The sequence below is a fragment of the Chrysochloris asiatica genome, unplaced genomic scaffold (genome assembly GCF_000296735.1).
Source record: "Chrysochloris asiatica unplaced genomic scaffold, ChrAsi1.0 scaffold00002, whole genome shotgun sequence".
In the NCBI taxonomy this organism is placed as follows: domain Eukaryota; kingdom Metazoa; phylum Chordata; class Mammalia; order Afrosoricida; family Chrysochloridae; genus Chrysochloris; species Chrysochloris asiatica.
The window spans coordinates 7,685,682-7,702,666 of record NW_006408520.1 but is presented as its reverse complement, the minus strand read 5'-3'; the positions used below and the strand labels follow the sequence as shown (position 1 = coordinate 7,702,666).

The 16,985-nt window shown below is 39.0% G+C and overlaps 1 protein-coding gene across 1 annotated transcript in view; it reads left to right on the top strand.

The window, feature by feature from the left end:
- The first annotated feature begins 2,555 nt into the window (after positions 1–2,555).
- The window catches only part of HIAT1 (hippocampus abundant transcript 1), a 72,617-nt gene continuing 58,187 nt past the window's right edge, over positions 2,556–16,985 (top strand). Inside the window, exon 1 of the mRNA XM_006830920.1 lies at positions 2,556–2,769. Coding sequence (XP_006830983.1) covers positions 2,686–2,769 — 84 coding nt within the window. The 5' untranslated portion in view covers positions 2,556–2,685. The remainder of the gene's footprint in view (positions 2,770–16,985) is intronic.

The window sequence follows — 16,985 nt, the reverse complement described above, 5'->3', positions numbered from 1 at the left end:
TTTTCCAGATGGAACTGGTGAAAGGGGATGGGAAGTGATGGTGAGAGGATTTTGTAACTGTTAGCAGGATTAATTGTGATTGTCACAACTGTAATGATAAAAGAGGTGGAACTAAAAGGAGGAAGTAGTTTCTCTTTCATTGCAGGAACAGAGGAGCCCAGTATTATCAAGAAGGAAGAGCATGAGTGGAATGTGAGATCCTACCTAGAAAGGCCACAAAAGCAAAGACAGAGGCAGAGGCCATGGTATGGAGAGAGAAAGCAGCTGCAGACTCTAGACCATGGACTGAGAAAGGTTGTGTGCCTGCAGACAAGAAGCTTGTTTCCATAATGTGCCATTTGGACATTTAAATGAATATATATATATTTTGCTTTGTATGTCTACATCAAATATTTTTGCTGTGTTGATTTGGGAAAAATAAGATGTAAAAGGCAAGCCACAGGGAGGAAGCAGAATAACTGTTACAATTATTTACATGAAACAAAACATATGAGTGTTTGAAAGTTAACCTTCACTCAATTCACAATAAAAGTTTAAAAAAAAGTTCTAGGAAACATGGAATTACAAGATCATAGCATTTTCACACAAACGGTTCTGAAGGCCCCTTGTACTTGTCTGAATGCTAAGACTATGACTTGTACTTGGAAAAGCAATTTTACTTACACTTCTAACTTTTTGTAGCTGCAGACATACCCTTTAACTTTAAGTGAATTTCTGCAGATGCTATGTAGGAAACAGATTTTCTGCCTAAATCAGGATGAATTGGACATGTAATCTAAGGAACCCTGGTAGTACAATGGTTAAGTACTCAGCTGTTAAGTAAAGGGTTGGAGGTTTGAACCCACCATCTGCTCTGCAGGAGAAAGCTGTAGCAGTCTGTCAAGATTGTTGTTGTTAAGTGTCATAGAGTCAGTTTCAACCCATAGTGACCCCGTATAGGGTTTCCGGGGAGTGGTTGGTGAGCTTGAACCACCGACTTTGTGGTTCAAACCAACTTTGCAGTCCAGCATGTACTTAGCCTCTATTCACTTTACCTCTTGCATTTTTCCCCATGTCTACCACTGCCCTCATCTTGCCTGTAGGAACAGCAGTGGACTGCAAACAACAGATAAGCAGTTCAAACCCACCAGCTGCTCCTCAGAAACGCTAACAGGGTCACTATGAGTTGAAACTAACTTGATGGCACTTAACAACGACCACCTCTCTTTGCCCCATGAATAATCTTCCTTTCCTTCCCCCCCCCCCCATAATTATATAATGTTTCTTTTAGCAAGAAAATCTTTTTTTTTTTTTTTTAACTTTTACAAGTGGTTTCATACAGTATTTTTATTTTTGTGATTGTCTAATTTCACTCAGCATAATGTCCTCTAGCTTCATCCATGTTATGAGGTGTTTGGCAGATCTGTCATTACTTTTCAATGGACAGTATTCCACTGTGTGTATGTACCAAAGTTTGTTTAACCACTCTTCTGTTGCTGGGGATTTAGACCATCTCCATCTTTTTGCTATTGTTGAGTAGTGCTACAGTGAACATAGGTGTGCATGTATCTATGTGTCAACGCTCTCATTTCTTGAGGGATTGCTGGGTCATAGAGAGTTGCTATTTCCAGTTTCCTGAGGAAGTGGTTGCATCATTTTACAGTCCCTGAAACAGTTTAAGAGAGTTCTAGTCTCTCCACACCCTCACCAGCATTTGTGTTTTCTGTTTTTGGTTTTTTTTAAACTTTGTAATCACTGTTGGGGTATGGAAAAGGACTTTTCTTTACTGTACTCCTTCCCATATTGTTTAGAATTAAGGTTTTGAACTGTTTTATTCAGATTTGATCTTCTATTGAGAATCTGCGTTTCCACCCCAGAAATACTGAATCAGACAGAATCTACATGGCAGCAAATCTCCAGGTGATTCTTATTACTGTTTTTTAACTTTTTAATATGAATTGAGTAGTTGTACAAAGCAAATCATCAGTTTTACATTCATCAAATCATACACTTTATTTCATCTTGATTGCAATCCCTTCAATATACATCATTGATCCCTCTTCCTTCCTGTTTGCTGTTTCTATTCATCCGCCTTTCCCCACCTTTATGAATTTCGTCCTTAGGTAAAAGTTACTACCTTTGTGATCTCAAATGGCTGACCAATATATGGGGTGCCTACCTCACTACTTTGCTGTCTTCCTATATATTGCTTAGCCCTGGAGAACTTATTTGGAGATTACACTAATAGTTTAGGACGGCTGGTTAAAATTCCAGTGCAACCCTTTTTCATTTGTATTCCCACTATTTAACTTTTTGAAACCTATTTCTTCATATGTGAAGACTTGGATAAAAATGGTAGCAGTCTGCCGGGACTGTTAGGAGAATGCAGCGAGCTGGTGAGTCGAAAGCACAGCACTCCAATGGATGTCAGCAGCACTCCAAAAACCTGCCGACTCCGCTGCTGGCCTTTCCTTCCAGCTCCGCTGCGGCGGCGCAGCGGAGAAGGCGCGGCGGCGTCACGTGGGTGGGGCGGGCTTGTCGGCCGATCGCACGATGTGACGCGCCGCCGGAGGCAGGCCGGGCCCTCAAGATGGCGGCGGGCGCCCCGAGCGGCTCGGCCCGGCAGTAGTGGCGGGACGGAACTCGCCGCAGGAGCCGGCCGCCCCGGGAGTGGCTGCAGTAGAGCCAGGAGTCGAGGATGGTAAAATGACCCAAGGGAAGAAGAAAAAACGGGCCGCGAACCGCAGTATCATGCTGGCCAAGAAGATCATCATTAAGGACGGAGGCACGGTGAGCTGGGGTTCCGCGCCGGCGAGCGTCCCTCGGGGCCCCCCATGCGATCTCTTTCTGCCGCCAGTGCTGGCGTCCCTACCTTTCCCAGTCCAGCTGGCGATGCTAGCGTCTCCACTTCACAAACCCCAACGCCGCTACTCGGGGTTCCCTCCTCTACCAGAGGCCTGCGGCCTCTGGGGCCCATCCTCCTGGGGACGCCGCCTGCCTCTCCCGCACCTGCCGTCTCTGGAGGCCCCGCGCCCTCGGTACCCCACGTGCTCCCCGCTGCGGGTAGGGATTGCTGCCGGGCTCCCCTGTCTCCGCGTCTCTCGCCTCCGCCGCCAGGCCCCAGGAAGCCGCCGCCGAGCTTGCGAAGGGCTAGGGAGCAGTCCCTACCCTCCCATATGCTGTTAACGGGGTGTCATCGGGGGCGCCGACCCCACTGGGATCCCGTAGTACGTTCGCTTTCTATTTCTTCAGAGTTCAGGGCCCGAGCTTATGCTGTTACTGCATACGGTACCGTAAACACTGTCGGAAGGTGGGCTTTCCTTTCACTTCCCCAAGTCAGAAGTATGACAGTAGACACCTGGGGCCTAGAATGAAATCTGCTCCTTTTTCAGAAAACAGTCATCACCTTGTTATGCCTCAGAATAAAATATACTAAGTCGAACTGATTATGGTTTGAAGATTAGAAAAAAAAACTTTGAAAAGACGACAGATTGAGCACAAGAAAAACATTTTTGCTTTTTGGAAACAGTATCAAAATAAACTTTATGCCGTGTGCTGTAGCTAACCAGCAGAGGACATAGGATTTTTAATTCAAAAAAATCTCACCTATACTTTTTATGCTGAGATTGCTCCATTGCTACATTCTGGTCTTTTGTTGCATCCTTTAATTTTGTGTTCGGAAACAGAATGTATAGGTGAAATATGTGTTCACTTCCTTAGAAGTGTGCAGAAATGGTTCCTTTTATTGTTTTTGGTTATGTTTTCTCAGAGCCCTGACCAGCTACTAACGGTGGTAAATGTGTAAATAGGCCACCGCTGAAAATTTACTGAATTGAAACAGATGACAGCTTTCTTTTGACATCTCAAAAGATGGCGAGTCAATATTCTACGATTTAGAAAGTTTGTGACATATATCACAATTTTATAGTGTACTTTTTATTACATATCAAACTTAAAAGAATTACTGGATGTCATAGCTGACATTTGTGAAAAAAATAATCGAAATTCAAGTTCTCTGATCTTTTGTTCTACTTGATTAACGAAAACTTTGCTTGATTAAATCAGTTACAAATCGTCATAGCTGTTTGACCAAGTTGGTAAGAACTATCTGGGGTGAGAGATGTTGTTGTTGTTGTTGTTGTTAAGTGCCGTTGAGTCGGTTCCGACCCATAGCGACCCTGTACAGGGTTTCCGAGGGTGTAAATCTTTACGGGAGTAGAAAGCCTCATCTTTCTCCCGCGGAGCAGCTGGCAGTTTCAAACTGCTGACCTTAAGATTCGCAGCCCGATTCGTAAAAAATACTGTTCCCGTTGTCAACCAAAGAGACTTGATATTTTTGAACTTTTCATAAAATCTACATAGTAAGGAGACAAGAATTGTATTTTATAAAAGCAAATGATCTCATTCATTGCAAAACATTAGATGGTGACTGTGATCAACAAACATACCTTTTTTCTTTGTAAATTTGTTTTGTTATTTCTGGAATTTGGTTTTGTTGATGTTACTGTAGATACTTTCATTACTAATCGTGTGAGCTTTTGAAGTTTTCTGTTTTGTTTTGTTTTTTTAAAAACCAAAGTTATAGTGAAGCCCTGGTTTGACATTTTAGGATAAGCACTGAACTGAAAACTTCAAATGGACTCCTGGCATGGCACTGCATGGCACTGGACCTCAAGGTCAAATTGAACTGCAAAGTCAGTGGTTCAATTCTACCAGCTACTCCTTGAAACCCTATACAGGGTCACTATGCATTGGAACTCAAGGACACTTAACAGCAAACTAGCCTCGATGTTGGTGATTCAAACCCATCAGCCACTCCTTGGAAATCCTATACATGGTCACACTGAGTCCCAACTGACTCCATGGCACTTAACAACAACATAGTAAATTAATACCTTGCTTTAGAAAACAAAATACAATTTTTACACCAGTGAATCCGTTTTTGGGAATATAGTATAAATTAAAATTTTTTTGAGGGTATTATCATTTCTCATCTTTATACTGTATTTCCCTTTAGAATATGCTTTAGTCATCTTTGAATCCTTCAGGACGTAGTACATAGATTTAAAGTTGTAAAAACTTTTATTTTGTACTAGCAAGTTCCTAGATAATCTTATTTATTCCTATACAAAATCAGGAAGCAATGATAGTTATAATCAGGGGAAATTTCTGCAGGATTTGTGTTTTAGTCTACCCTCTCTCTACCTGAACTCTTGTAGGATCAGCATTGGCCTGTGAACCACAAGGTCAGCAGTTCAAACCCACCAGCTGTTCCTCGGAAACCTATACAGGGTCACTATGAGTTGGCGTTGACTAGATAACACTTAACAACAACAACTACCCTTGTAACTATAAATGGAAAAAAAAGTATAACTATTGTAGTCACAGCTATGATTTTCAAATAGCATTTGCTTTTCTGCCTCTACTTATAATGTTGTTGTTGTTAAGTGCCTTTGAGTCGGTTCCAACCCACAGCGACCCTGTACAGGGTTTCCGAGGGTGTAAATCTTTACGGGAGTAGAAAGCCTCATCTTTCTCCCGCAGAGCGGCTGGTAGTTTCGAACCACAGACCTTAAGGTTCGCAGCCTGATTCGTAGCCACTACGCTACCAGAGCTCCTCTACTTATAATAGGCAGGCTATTATGAACAATTAAGAATGGGGTAAAAATTGTCATTTGATATTGTTCCATTCTGCTGGTGTTTGTTTTTAATTTGTTATATCATAGAATATTTTAGAACTATTCCTATTGATACTACAATTTCAGAGCTTTAACTCAAGTTCCATCAGTGGATGGGTTAATTTAAAAACAGGTGTCTGAGGCTATATGGTCAATACACGGCAAGCACTGAACAGTGTTTCTCACGCCTGATCAATGATACTAAACTGATCCCGTTCCTTTCTCTTCCTACTGTTCAACTATGCTATTAAAATTATTTCACTTAGTCCTTATGCTAATGCCATCTTTGTGAACCTGCCCAACCAATTTTACTATTTTTAAACAACACTGTTATTGTTGTTAGGTGCTATTGAGTTGGTTCTGACTCCTAGTGACCTTGTATAGGGTTTCCAAGGAGCGTGGCTAGCACGTTTGAGCTGCCAACCTTGCTTATCCTATAGTGTCAACGCCAAGACAATATTAATAGGGTTTTGATGATTTTTCAGAAAGTTAGAACAGATTTATAATTGATTTTAACAGTTGAAGTGCATTCTAATAAATGAAACATTAATTGTAAGTTACTATTCTTTTTTTTTTTTTTTTAATGAAATTGCATATCAGAGTGTTCTAAAACTAGAGTAAGGCTAAGTAACATGTTGCCTGTTTGAATGGCATACGATTATGAAATTACCGAAAAGTGTGTGCTTCTTTATCAGGAGTTCTTAACTGGGTCAGTTTGCCCTGAAGTAGTTTGCAAAAATTCTTTGACTATATATTTTCCTGAAAGTTTATGAACAGTTATTATATTTGAAAACAGCATAGATAGTAAGTTCCAGAGGTTAAACCCAGTAAATATTTGATCATACACAGTATACCATTTCACTGGTGAATTAAAATAGAATTTTTCTGTAACTTTCTGAAGCCCCTTTGTAAGCTTTCTTGTTAAAGAACAAAACCTAGAGAGTAAGTAATATCATAATTGGAATTCTCCTTATAATTTTAAAAAATTTGCTTGTTTTTAGATCTGTTTTCTGAATACACTTGTGAGACTACATCTTTGACAGAGAAAAGTTACAGTTCTTTCACAAGTTAATTGGTAAAATTACTTTAAAGATTAGGAAAAAACTGGAAGGCATATGTAGTTTCCTATGCAGGAAGTATGTGAAAAAGTAAAGTTGACATGTCATTTACAAAATGAAATATGCTCAGAGAAGTACAGTACCACATTTTTCCTTCCTGGCTATTTTAATTAGATACTTACTGAAGAAGTCAGTAAGAGACAGCAGCCATTGCAAAATTCCTGGACCCAAACTCCCATCCTTTACAGTCTTCATCTACAAGAATGGCCGGGGTAGTTACAGGATAACTGACTGAGGATTACTGCTACTCAACCACCAGGTGCTAACAAGCAAGTTTTGAGGAAGGCCCATGGTGCCTCTCAAAGCACAGTGTTTCTTTGAAGTACCTATAGCCCCTGTCTGGAAACAGGATGTATATATAGTGTGGCAGCACTGGGAATAACAACTGTCCTAAGCTCATGTTTCAACATTTGCATTAGGTTGTTATGTTTTGGGATAAATTAGTAAGCAGTTTTCTCACATTTATCTCCTGAACCCAAACCTACTGCTTTGAGTTGATTCTCACTCATTGTAGCCCTGCATGACAATAGAACTACCCCATAGGATTTCCAAGGCCTTCGTGGTGTGTTGCTGTGGGTTAATGCGCTAGACTGCAAAGTTGGTTTGAATCAAAAGGTCAGCTGTTTATACTCACCAGCCGCTCCTTGAAAACCCTATACAGAGTCACTATGGGTCGGACCGACTTGATGGCACTTAACAGCAACAACAAAAATCTTTATAGAAGCAGACTGCCATAGCTTTTTCCTGCAGAGCAGATGGTGGGTTGAACCTCCAACCCTTTACTTAACAGCTGAGTACTTAACCATTGTACTACCAGGGTTCCTTAGATTACATGTCCAATTCATCCTGATTTAGGCAGAAGATCTGTTTCCTAAATAGCATCTGCAGAAATTCACTTACAGCTACAGGGTATGTCTGCAGCTACAAAATGTTAGAAGTGTAAGTAAAATTGCTTAAAATTGCTTTTTCTAAGTACAAGTTGTAGTCTTAACATTTAGACAAGTACAAGGGGCCTTCAGAAAGTTTGTGTGAAAATGCTGTGATCTTGGAATTCCATGTTTCCTAAACTTTTATTGTGAATTGACTGAAGGTTAACTTTCAAACACTCTTATGTTTTGTTTCGTGTAAATAATTATAACAGTCATTCTGCTTCCTCCATGTGGCTTTCCTTTTCCCAAATCAACACAGCAAAAATATTTGATGTAGATATACAAAGCAAAAAAATTATATATTCATTTAAATGTCCAAATGGCACATTATGGAAACAAGCTTCTTGTCTGCAGGCACACAACCTTTCTCAGTTCGTGGTCTAGAGTTCACAGCTGCTATGTCTCTCCATACCATGGCCTCTGCCCCTATCTCTGCTTTTGTGGCCTTTCTAGGTAGGATCTCACACTCCACTCATGCTTTTCCTTCTTGATAATCCTGGGCTCCTCTGTTCCTGCAATGACAGAGAAACTACTTCCTCCTTTTAGTTCTGCATGTTTTATCATTATAGTTGTGACAATCACAATTAATCCTGCTTACAGTTACAAAATCCTCTCACCATCATTTCCCATCCCCTTTCACCAGTTCCAGCTGGAAAAGGAAAAACTATTCTGTGGGATTCTACCTTGTATACCCCTCGTTCTGGAACTAAGCACACTCAGGAAAGCTTGTAAGCCAGCCACTTCATGCCACTTTCGATAGTCAATGTCTATCCTAAACTTTTTAAAGCTCCCTTTTATATATGATTTGATTTTTTAAAATTATTTTATAAAAATACAAATTTATCTTTAAAAAAAAAGTTTCAGTAAATAATACATCAAGAACTCTCAATTGGATTTTATCTCTTTGAAGATCAGATGTAATATCCTCTTCTAAATAATGGGTCTACTTTGTTGTTGTTAAGTGCTGTCAAGTATAGGGGGGTTTCTGAGGCTGTAAATCTTTAGAGAAGCAGAAAGCCTCATATTTGTCCTGTGGAGCACCTGGTTGACTCGAACTGCTAACCTTGAGGTTAGCATCCAATGCATAACCCACTGCATGACCAGGTTGTAAACTCTAAACTCTACCACTGAAATGCTTTCCCTTCTTAGGGTACTCTCTTAAAACAGAGGCACCCACTGCCATTATTCAGTCTGTATTTTGAACAAATAATCCGAAAAACTGGCTTGTATGAAGAAGAGCGTGGCATCAGGTTTGGAAGAAGACTCATTAGTAACCTGTGATATACAGATGATACATCCTTGCTTGTTGAAAGCAAAGAGGACTTAAAATATTTCCTGATGAAGTTCAGAGACCACAGTATGGATTGTACTTCAATGTAAAAGAGAAAAAAGCCTCATCACTGGATCAGTATATAACATCATGATAAATGGAGAAAAAAATTGAAGTTGTCAGAGATTTCATTTTGTTTGGATCCACCATGAACACTCATGGAAGCAGCAGTCAAGAAATCAATTTACATAGTGCATTTGGCAAATCTGCTGCTTAAGACCTCTTTAAAATGTTCAAGAGCAAAGATGTCAGTTTATGGACTAAGGTGTGCCTGATCCAAGCCATGGTATTTTCAATAGCGAATTTGGAAGTTGCATAGTGAATAAGGAAGGCCTTAGAAGAATTGATGCATTTGCATTGTGGTATTGGAGAAGAATATTAAAGTACCATGGCTTGTCAGAACAAACCAAATCTGTGTTGGAAGAAGTCCAGCCAGAATGCTTCTTAGAAGCAAGGATGGTGAGACTTCATCTCATACTTCAGACATATTTTCAGAAGTGATTAGTTCCTAGAGAAGGACATTATGCTTGGTAAGGTGGAGAGTCAAGAAAATGGATTGACACAGTGGCAGCAGCAATGGACTCCCCCTCTAACTAGGACCTTCTGATGTGACCCCTTTTGGTTGGTAGTGGTAGGCAACACCATCTAGTTCTAGTCTCAGAGTTATGGAATCTGAGGCTCTCGTGATCTGTTAGTCAGTTGCACTAACAATTGGACTAATTGTTTCCATGTGTCTTCAGTTTTCTTCACTCTGCTTTGGGTGTGGAGGCTTAATAGTTGCTTTTTTTTTTTCATTCACAAGCTTTTAAGATCCCAGTCACTTTGCACTAATTTAGAACTATGTTTTGCCAGTTGACCTTGATGGTCTCTGAAACTATGTTCCTGAGCCTCTTGAGTCAGTGACTAAACACTTCCTTAAGGTGTTTAGAGTAGTGGTTATGAAACAGGCTGCTAACCTCAGGGTCAGCAGTTCGAAACTACCAGCTATTCTGCTGGAAAAAGATGAGGCTTTCTGCTCCCATAAAGATTTACAGCCTCGGAAACCCTGTACAGGGTCACTGTGAGTTGAAACCGACTCCATTGCACATAACAACAACAACAAGATGTTTGGTAATGGCTAAGAAATTTTCATTCCTTTGCTTCCTTGATGCACTGCTTTGTTCATGGATATATTTGCAGCGTAGGAAATAACATTTGTAAAGATAACCTCTTTCAGACGTATGTATATTTGTGGATATTGTCTCATTCTCCTTCCCATACTTGTTCAGTTTGTGTGTCTATGCAACCAACTGTAGATTATTGTTATTGCAGGATTGTGTATATAATACTGTTTACTTCTTGCAACCTCTTATAACACTCCTTACACAATGCAGCAAACTAAGAGGTAGAACAGGAACACTAAACATGTTATTAGACCAATTAATTGGGATGGCACATGAAACTATGACCCCCCCCCACCCCCAACCTCTAAACCAAGGAGTCTAATCCCATTAGGTCTTTGCTTGTACATAAAAGCAGCTTCAGCAGACGTCTGTTTTTGTTGGTGGTGTAAATATATGTATCATACAGCTGTTAGCCAATTTTTAAAAATTATATATGTTATTTATGTTTTTTAATGATGTCTTAATACTTTTGTTTTGATTTTTATAAATGCTTCACTTAGTTAAGATATTAATCTTTTGTTATTTCTTACATAATCCTCAATTTGCTTGCCTTTTAAATTCAGCTAATGCACCTGTTTTTTCCTCTAACCAGTATACATAAAACTAAATTAATCGGTCATGCTTTCTCCTTTCCTCACAGTCCATTTGACCAAACCAGCTTAAATCTCAACCTTTTCACCTTTGGTATTCTCTTGTCCTCTACTAAATCCTATTGATTCTACCTCCAAAGTCCTTTTTTTTTAATTTATGCACTTTGTTCCAGCCCTTTAACCATTATCTTCATGATGCCTCTCACCTGGGTTTTGGAGCAGCCTGTCTTTTGGTCTTTCTGCTCACTCTCAGCCTATTTGCCAAACTGCAAAGACAATCCTATGCTTTTACTCTTGGCTTTTAGTTCCACAGTTTTTTACTGTGACTTAAAAGAAATTTTTAAACTTAACCTCTGCTCACCGCTCAAACCTCAGCTTTTACCACTTTCCTTCTTAGATATTAGATACTGAAATAAGCCATAATCTAATCTTTTGGCCTTTGCATCTCCTGTTTCCTTTACCTTAGACAGTTTTACCATCATCCTCCACTCTCTTCTCATCTTCTCCCAACACATGACATCCTGGCATCTTTCCTGTGTACTTTAATATCTCAGCTTAGATTATACCTCCTCAGGGAACCCTTCCCTGAGATTTTCCTTAACTGATTAAATATTCTTCATTTAAATAGAAAAGAGGCTTTTAACACATTATTTTCTTTTAGCCTTTTTGCCCTGAGTATGTATTTATGCATGTTTTATATAATTGTCACTTTTTTTTTTTAAATGATCACCATTTTAGTCAGTATTTTCCCAAATGATATTCCAAGGAACTGTATGTTCCACAGATTTTTTTTATGTGTTATGTAAAAGAAGGTTTCCATAGTCAAATTTGAAAAACAGTGCATACTGTATCTTCCTGAAGATTCGTTTTATAAATTAGTATGTTAAAAGTCCGGAGTTCTGTCAGATATCCTGCTGCTGCTGCAGCTGCATGCCATAGAGTCAGTTCTGACACATAGCAATTCTGTATAGGGTTTCTGAGACTACGTTTTTACAGAAGTGGAAAGCCTCATTTTTCTCCTGCAAAGTGACTGTTGACTTTGTGGCTAGCAGCCCAATGTACAATCAACTACGCTATGAGAGCTCCTTGATATTCTATTAGGAACTGAGTATTTATGGTAGTGAACATTTTTCTGATCATATTTTTCTATACTTCCTTTATTTGGTATTGGTCATCACCCCTTTATGAAATTGTTCCTTTGCCTTTTCTCTTGATTCTTTGGATGGATATCTGGTTGTTTCTTCTTTATCTTCTAAATGGACTCCTTTTTCTCTGCTTACTACTTAAGTGTTGGATGTTCTTGTGTTCTTTCTTATCCCACTACTCTTTTTGAACTTCATATTCACTAGATAATCTCATCCACTCTGGTGGTTTCAGACTCACATTTACTGCTGAATAATTGCTTTAATCAAAACTCAGGACAATAGAAATGTTTTAAATAAATGGGCTGGCTCTTGGACACAGAACTTGAAGTACCTCAAGGGGGAAAAGGAGCGGGGAATTTGCCAGCTTCTACCATTAGACAGCCAAGATAAAAACTTAGAAGTTATTCTTGACTCTCACATTTATCAAGTTCTACCCATTGTAAACCCTAAATACTTAGCTTATTCATTACCTCCTCTCCAGCATCAATATCACTCCCCTCTTTCGTGCTTAAGGAGCTCTGGTAGCGTAGTGGCTATAAATCAGGCTGCTAATCTTTTTTTTTTTAATGTTTTATTGTGAATTATGTGATAGTTTACGTGGGAGAACAGTTTACATTCATCCTATCATATATCGTTTCATTGCCATGGTTACAATCCCCTCCATGCATCATCAACCAACCAAAGGGTATACCCTCAGGCTGCTAATTTTAATGGTCAGCAGTTCAAAACTACCAGCTGTTCCGTGGAAGAAAGATGAGACTTTCTGTTCCCTTAAAGATTTATAGCCTTGGAAACCCTATACAGGATCGCTATGAATCTGAACTGACTCCACGGCACATAACAATTATTTCTTGCTTGAGTTAATTCATGTAACTCTGGCATGCAGTTTCCTCACTTTTATTTTCTGTGAACTGACCAGAGTGATATATTGAAAAAAGTGTAGGTCTAATTATACCATTCTGTTGCTTGAAACTCTTCACTAGTTTACTGTGTCTCTTGACTAAAGAAGAGAAACTAATAAAGCTTAGAACTTAGCTCCCTCTCTTCTTTCTATATTAGAACTGACTCTCCAATAGCCTTACTGTAATGGCCCTTATGAGTTAATTCTTCATTCATTTTTTTTTTTTAATTTTTATTTGAATTGGGTGAAGATTTACAGAAGCGTATCAGTTTTCCTTTCAACAGTTCATACATATTTTGTTTCATGTCATTGATCGCAGTCCCCACAATGTAACATCACTCATCCCACTTCTTCCTTTTACTTTCTGTTTCCATTCCTCCTTCTTTCCAAATCCTTCTTGCTTTTTGAACTTTATCCTTGGGCAGATGCTGCCCTTTTGATTTCAAATGGCTGATTATTCTAAGGGGTGTGTGCCTCCCTAGTGGGTTTTTTTTTTCTCCCTTTACCGAACTGTCTGTTGTTTGGTTGAAAATTGAGCCATGGAGGTGGGTACAGTTCTAGGTCTCAAGGCTGACTAAGTGGTCTTAGTCTTAGGGTTCCATCAGTCTCTATCTGACCAGTAAGCCTGGTCTTTTTTAGAATTTTGAATTTTGTTCCACATTTCCCCCCACTTTGTTCAGGACCTTCTAATATGATTCTTTTCAGGATAGTTGGTATTGGTAGCTGGACACCATTCAGTTCTGGTCTCGGTTGTAGAGACCAGATTAATCCATTAATCTTCTCTTTTCTTTGCTCCAGTAGTTGCCCCTTAGATGACCATTCACAAGCTTACAAAACTCTAGTTGCTACTCAACAATGTAGAATATATAGAACATTCTTTGTGGACTCTGTTATGCCAATTGATGTTAGTGTCCTCGAGACTATGTCCTTAGCCCCCAAGTTCAGGCACTCATTCCCTCAAGGTGTTTGGTTCTGACTAAGACGTTTTTTGTAACTTTTCTCCTGTATGTTCTCTATATTCATGGATGTGTTTGCAGCAGAGATAAATACAGATGTAATACTCTGTCAAATATACATATGTGTGATTATAGTCCCATTCTCCTTTCCCATACCTGTTCAGCTGTATGTCCACTTATTTACCCACTCATAGATTATTGTTATTACTGTTATTACAGAATTATGTATACAATAGTATATGGGGGCTTCAAAAAGTTCATGGGAGATGAACTTAAAAGATAATGGAATTTTTAAAAGCTCCATGAACTTTTGAAACCCCCTTGTGTTTACCTCTGTTGCCTTTAACTTGTCTACTCCTCTCAGTGTCTTCCTTTGCCAGCATCATTTTTTGCTGTGGCGATTAAGTGCTGTCAAGTTGATTCTGACTGATAGCAAACCTGTGTAGGGTTTCCAAGGAGCAACTGATGAGTTTGAACAATCCTTCTTGTGGTTAGCAGTCCAGCGCTTATTATATAGCACCACACGCTGACTTCCCTCTTATTTTCTTACCCTTCACTAATGTTAATATGTGTCTACTATATAGTTAAGGAGCACTGGGAGTGCAATGGGTTACATGTTGTGTTGCTAATTGCCATGTCAGTAATTCAAGCCCACCAACCACTCACTGGGAGAATGAGGCTTTCTGGTCCTGTAAAGATTTGCCACCTCTGAATCCCTATATAGAGTCACTGTGAGTTGAAATCGACTTGACACACAGCTGTACCAGCCCCCTATACTTAGTGATTTACCTTCCTTTTCCCTCACAATCCTGCTTACAGTCAAAGAATGTTGCTTTTCGTGTGAAAACCTTATCTTAACTTTTTATGATAGTGGTTTCATACAATATTTGTCCTTTTGTGATTGACTAATTTCACTCAGCATAGTGTCCTCCATGTTCATCCATGTTATGAGGTGTTTCACAAATTCATTGTTATTCTTTAACAATGCAGTATTCCACTATGTGTATATCTGATAGCGTATTGGTTACGAATTGGGCTGCTAACCTCAAGGTCAGCAGTTTGAAACTACCAGCTGTTCCATGGGAGAAAGATGAGGCTTTCTGTTTCTGTAAAGATGTATAGCCTTGGAAACCCTGTATAGGGTTGCTATGATTCGGAACCCACTCCACGGCACATAACCACCATCACCATGTTTCATGGTTTGTGTATCCATTCTTCTGTTGATGGGCATTTAGGTTATTTCTGTCTTTTTGATGTGATGAATATGGGTACATATTTGTGTCATGGTTCTTATTTTTCTAGGTTATATATCAAGTAGAGGGATTACTGGGTCATATGGTATTTCTTTTTCCAACTTTTTAAGGAAGTGCTGTAGCTGTTTTCCACAATGGTTGCAACATTTTAAAGACGCACCAGCAGTGTGTGAGGGTTCCGGTATTCACACACACACCAGCATTTATTGTTGCCTGTGTTTTTGAACTTTGCTGTTAATGCTGGGATGAGATGACATATCATTGTTGTTTTGATTTGCATCTTTCTAATGGCTAATGCAGAGTTGTGGTGTAGCGCTGTGGGCTAATGCATCAGACAGCAAAGTTGTTTGAACTGCAAAGTTGGTGGTTCAAGCTCACCAGCTCCTCCTTGGAAACCCTATACAGGGTCACTATGGGTCAGAATCAACATGACAGCACTTAATAACAACAATGGCTAATTCAGTAGCAATGGACTCAAGTGTAACAATGCTTGTAGGGATGGCACAGGACCAGATAGTGTTTCATGTACATAGGGTTGAATAACAACAACAATGATGGCTAATAATCATTTGCATTTTTTTTTCATGTGTTTTGGCCACCTGAATGTCTTCTTTGGTGAAGTATCTGTTCATGTCATATGTCCATTTTTAAAGTGGACTATTTTTATAATTTAGGTGCAGAGATCAGTCCTGTGTTCAATATGTTTCCAATTTTCCCCCCTAGATTATGGGGTCTATTTTTACTCTTTGGGTGAAACCTTTTGATGCACATAAGTATCTAAATGTTATTCTAGTTTCATTCTTCTACTTCCTTTTCCTGTAACATCCTTTTCTTGCTTCCTAATTTATACATATCTCTTTTAATGCATTTACATATAATATAATTAGGCAGTTTCTCCCACTAGACTGTGAACTCCTCAAGGATCACTTAATTTTGTAATCGCAGAACCTCAGGTACATAGTAGATGTTCAGTCAGTAGTGCTTGTTCAATGAATGAGATCATGCACACATTTATTCAGGACTATGGTTCTCCAACTCTTGTGGTCTCCCCACATTTTGTCTCAAGTTCCTCAACTGTACAGGTTTGTTATTTTAAATGATGATGATGAGGCAGCATTATGGTGATATATTAACTGATGTAGCACTATTTTTAATGTATAGAGAATTCAAACACTATTTTTAAGTAAGATATTCACTATATTCTAAAACTTAAGTATAACTTTATAATGTACATTCATTTGCATACAGATCTTAATATAGATCTTAAATGTTTTTTCTAAGTTGATTTATAATGTCAAACATTAGTAATTTAGACTCGTAACTAGAAAATCTTACCTTTCTGTTATTAGACAGATTCTGGTTAAGTAGAGACTGAGTTAATGTTATGTAGATTGTTTTTCCATTTGTTTAATATTGTCATTGGAGTCCTTGTGTGGCACTACAGGTTACACTCAGGATTGTTGACCACAAGGTTGATGTTTTAAACCCACCAGTTGCTCCATGACAACCTTATACAGGGTCACTATGAGTCAGAACTGACTCAACAACACTTAACAATGAACAACAAGCATTATTGTCCTTAAAAACAGGAAGTTCGATAGACTGAAGTAATTCATAAGATACCTCTAGCAATAGTATAAATTGAATTTTATATATTATTTCTTGTGTATATCAGATCCCAAGTCACTTACACACTACTATGGGGTTATTCTGCTTTTGAGCCACGTTAATACCTGTTAGGATTCTTGTCACATGTTTCACTGTGATTTTGGGTTAGTGCGGTAACATTCCAGCTATTAACTTCTCTCTAATTTAGCCCCCTTTTGATCCATCTGCTACACCTTTGCTGGAATGATCTTGTCTTAAAACTTTCATCTGATCATGTGAGTTTAATTAACATCCTAGGAAGGAGAGGAGAGCTACATCTGAATATTTAGCCACTG